The 2,187-nt window shown below is 52.8% G+C and overlaps 1 protein-coding gene across 1 annotated transcript; it reads left to right on the forward strand.

Annotated features, from left to right (window-relative positions):
* Positions 1-735: 735 nt before the first annotated feature.
* On the forward strand, positions 736-1,961 carry LOC117865059 (hevamine-A). The gene has a single exon (XM_034749136.2). It carries the CDS (start codon positions 799-801, stop codon positions 1,702-1,704), a length of 906 nt encoding a protein of 301 aa, XP_034605027.1. The 5' UTR covers positions 736-798; the 3' UTR covers positions 1,705-1,961.
* The last annotated feature ends 226 nt before the right edge of the window (positions 1,962-2,187 follow it).

A 2,187-nucleotide genomic window follows, 5' to 3' on the forward strand; every position in this document is an offset into this window, starting at 1 on the left:
TCACAATTAGATGAGTTTTGCACGACCACATGATCTCTTATTTTGATACTACTGTATGCATATCCTTTTTTAACATACAAAAAACATTGCGAAAACGTTTACTGGCGTGTTTCAACTCCCAATCTAAGTAAATTTTGGTTCATTGAAAAACTTATGAAGAATAGCTCTACAACTTGATCCTGAAATGTTGAGATCATTCTTAATTTACACTGATTATGAGCTCTACCAAGCACGTCCATAAGCTAACAAAAAGCTAGCGCCTGAACGGGTCAGCTTGCTGATGAGGTGATCTCGGATGCAACTGGCCGTTGACTTCGTCATGAAAACCGGGCCACGCGTCTCTTACACGACGATGTATATAGCTTCAAATGCACATATACACGTACTTATCTTGCTAATCATCTATATCATACATGATACAAATCTAAGCCAAATCAACGCCGCGTACGAGGGAATTAAGGAATTGATTGTATAAGAGAGTGGAATATTGACTCGTTTGTCTGTTCATCCGTCAGGAGTTAGCTTGCGCTGCAAATGAGCCCACTGGCACGTTAAGTGCCAAGTCACATTGACCTGAACTTAATAAACATTTTATTAGATCTAAACATAACTAACCTTATCGCATAATCTGACCTGAACACAAAGCTTATCGCCTGAGGGCATTAGACTTCAGACTCAGTAGCTTCAGCAGCAAGAAACAAGCTCTCCAGCTCACTATAAAAGCTGCAGCTCAGTTGGACGCTACACCATCATACCACAGCTAGCCCAACACTACATCACCGTCGATAGATTGCCGTGATGGGTAAGATGGCGTCTCACCTGGCCTTGGCCGCCGTCTACTGCGCCGTCGTGCTCCTCTCGTCCCTCGGCCCGGCCGCGGCGACGGGCAAGACCGGGCGGATCACGGTGTACTGGGGCCAGACGGCCAGCGAGGGCAGCCTCCACAAGGCCTGCCAGAGCAACCTCTACTCCACCGTCATCCTCTCCTTCCTGACCCACTTCGGCGGCGGCCGCTACAAGCTCGACCTCACCGGTCACTCCTGGAGCGCCGTGGGTCCCGACGTCAAGTACTGCCAGTCCAAGAACATCCTCGTCCTCCTCGCCATCGGTGGCGGCTTCGGCAGGTACTCCCTCGCCTCCAAGGCCGACGCCAAGGCCGTCGCCGACCACATCTGGGTCGTCTACCTCGGCGGCCGCTCCTCCACCAAGCCACGCCCGTTCGGCGACGCCGTGCTCGATGGCGTCGACTTCGACATCGAGCACGGGGGATCCAAGCACTACAATGACCTCGCGAGGTACCTCAAGGGTTACAGCGGGAAGGGGAGGAAGAAGGTGTGGATCACGGCGGCGCCGCAGTGCCCGTTCCCGGACAGGATGCTGGGGCAGGCGCTCCAGACGGGGCTCTTCGACCGCATCCACGTCCAGTTCTACAACAACCCCGTCTGCAGCTACCGGGCCGGCAACGTGGAGGCGTTCACACGCGCGTGGCAGAAGTGGACCCGGAGCTTCCCCCGGAGCTCGGTGTACCTGGGGTTGCCGGCGGCGAGAGGCGCCGCCGGGAGCGGGTACGTGCCGCCGGCGACGCTGGTGTCCAAGGTGCTGCCGATCGTGCGGCGGTCGAGGAACTACGGAGGGATCATGCTGTGGAGCAGGTACTGGGACCTGCAGACCGGATACAGCAGGGCCGTCAAGCATGCCGTCTGATGCATGTGGAGGACAAGCTCGCCGTGGTCGTGTCGCCGGCGGCGGTGGATGTTGTAGGTAATATGTGATGATCGTGTCAAGTACTGGAGTCCCCTGCGTGCAATAACAAAATAGGCAGACGCACCCATGTGTACACGTAGTACACAGGGAGGTCTACACTCACCCATGTGTACATGTGTGATTACTAATGTTGTGTATGACGGTATGTAACTATGTTATACCGTGCAATAAATAAATGGGGATTATGTGTGTTCCTAGCTTTCTGCTTGATATTTGGTCACACTTCAAATTTAAGGGTAGCACAACTTTTGATTTTAAATTTGAACCGTGGAAAGCTTTTCGTTTTATAGCCTGGTAACCTTCAGTTCAGCAGTATCATCCAACTTATTCCTAGGCTCAAACTCGTTCAGCCGGCGACGGGGAGCTTGCGAAACAGATCACCTAAGCCTGGTGTGGGGCAAATATATAGTGTAATGCTGCAAA

The sequence above is a fragment of the Setaria viridis genome, chromosome 7 (assembly GCF_005286985.2).
Source record: "Setaria viridis chromosome 7, Setaria_viridis_v4.0, whole genome shotgun sequence".
NCBI classification, from domain to species: Eukaryota; Viridiplantae; Streptophyta; class Magnoliopsida; order Poales; family Poaceae; genus Setaria; species Setaria viridis.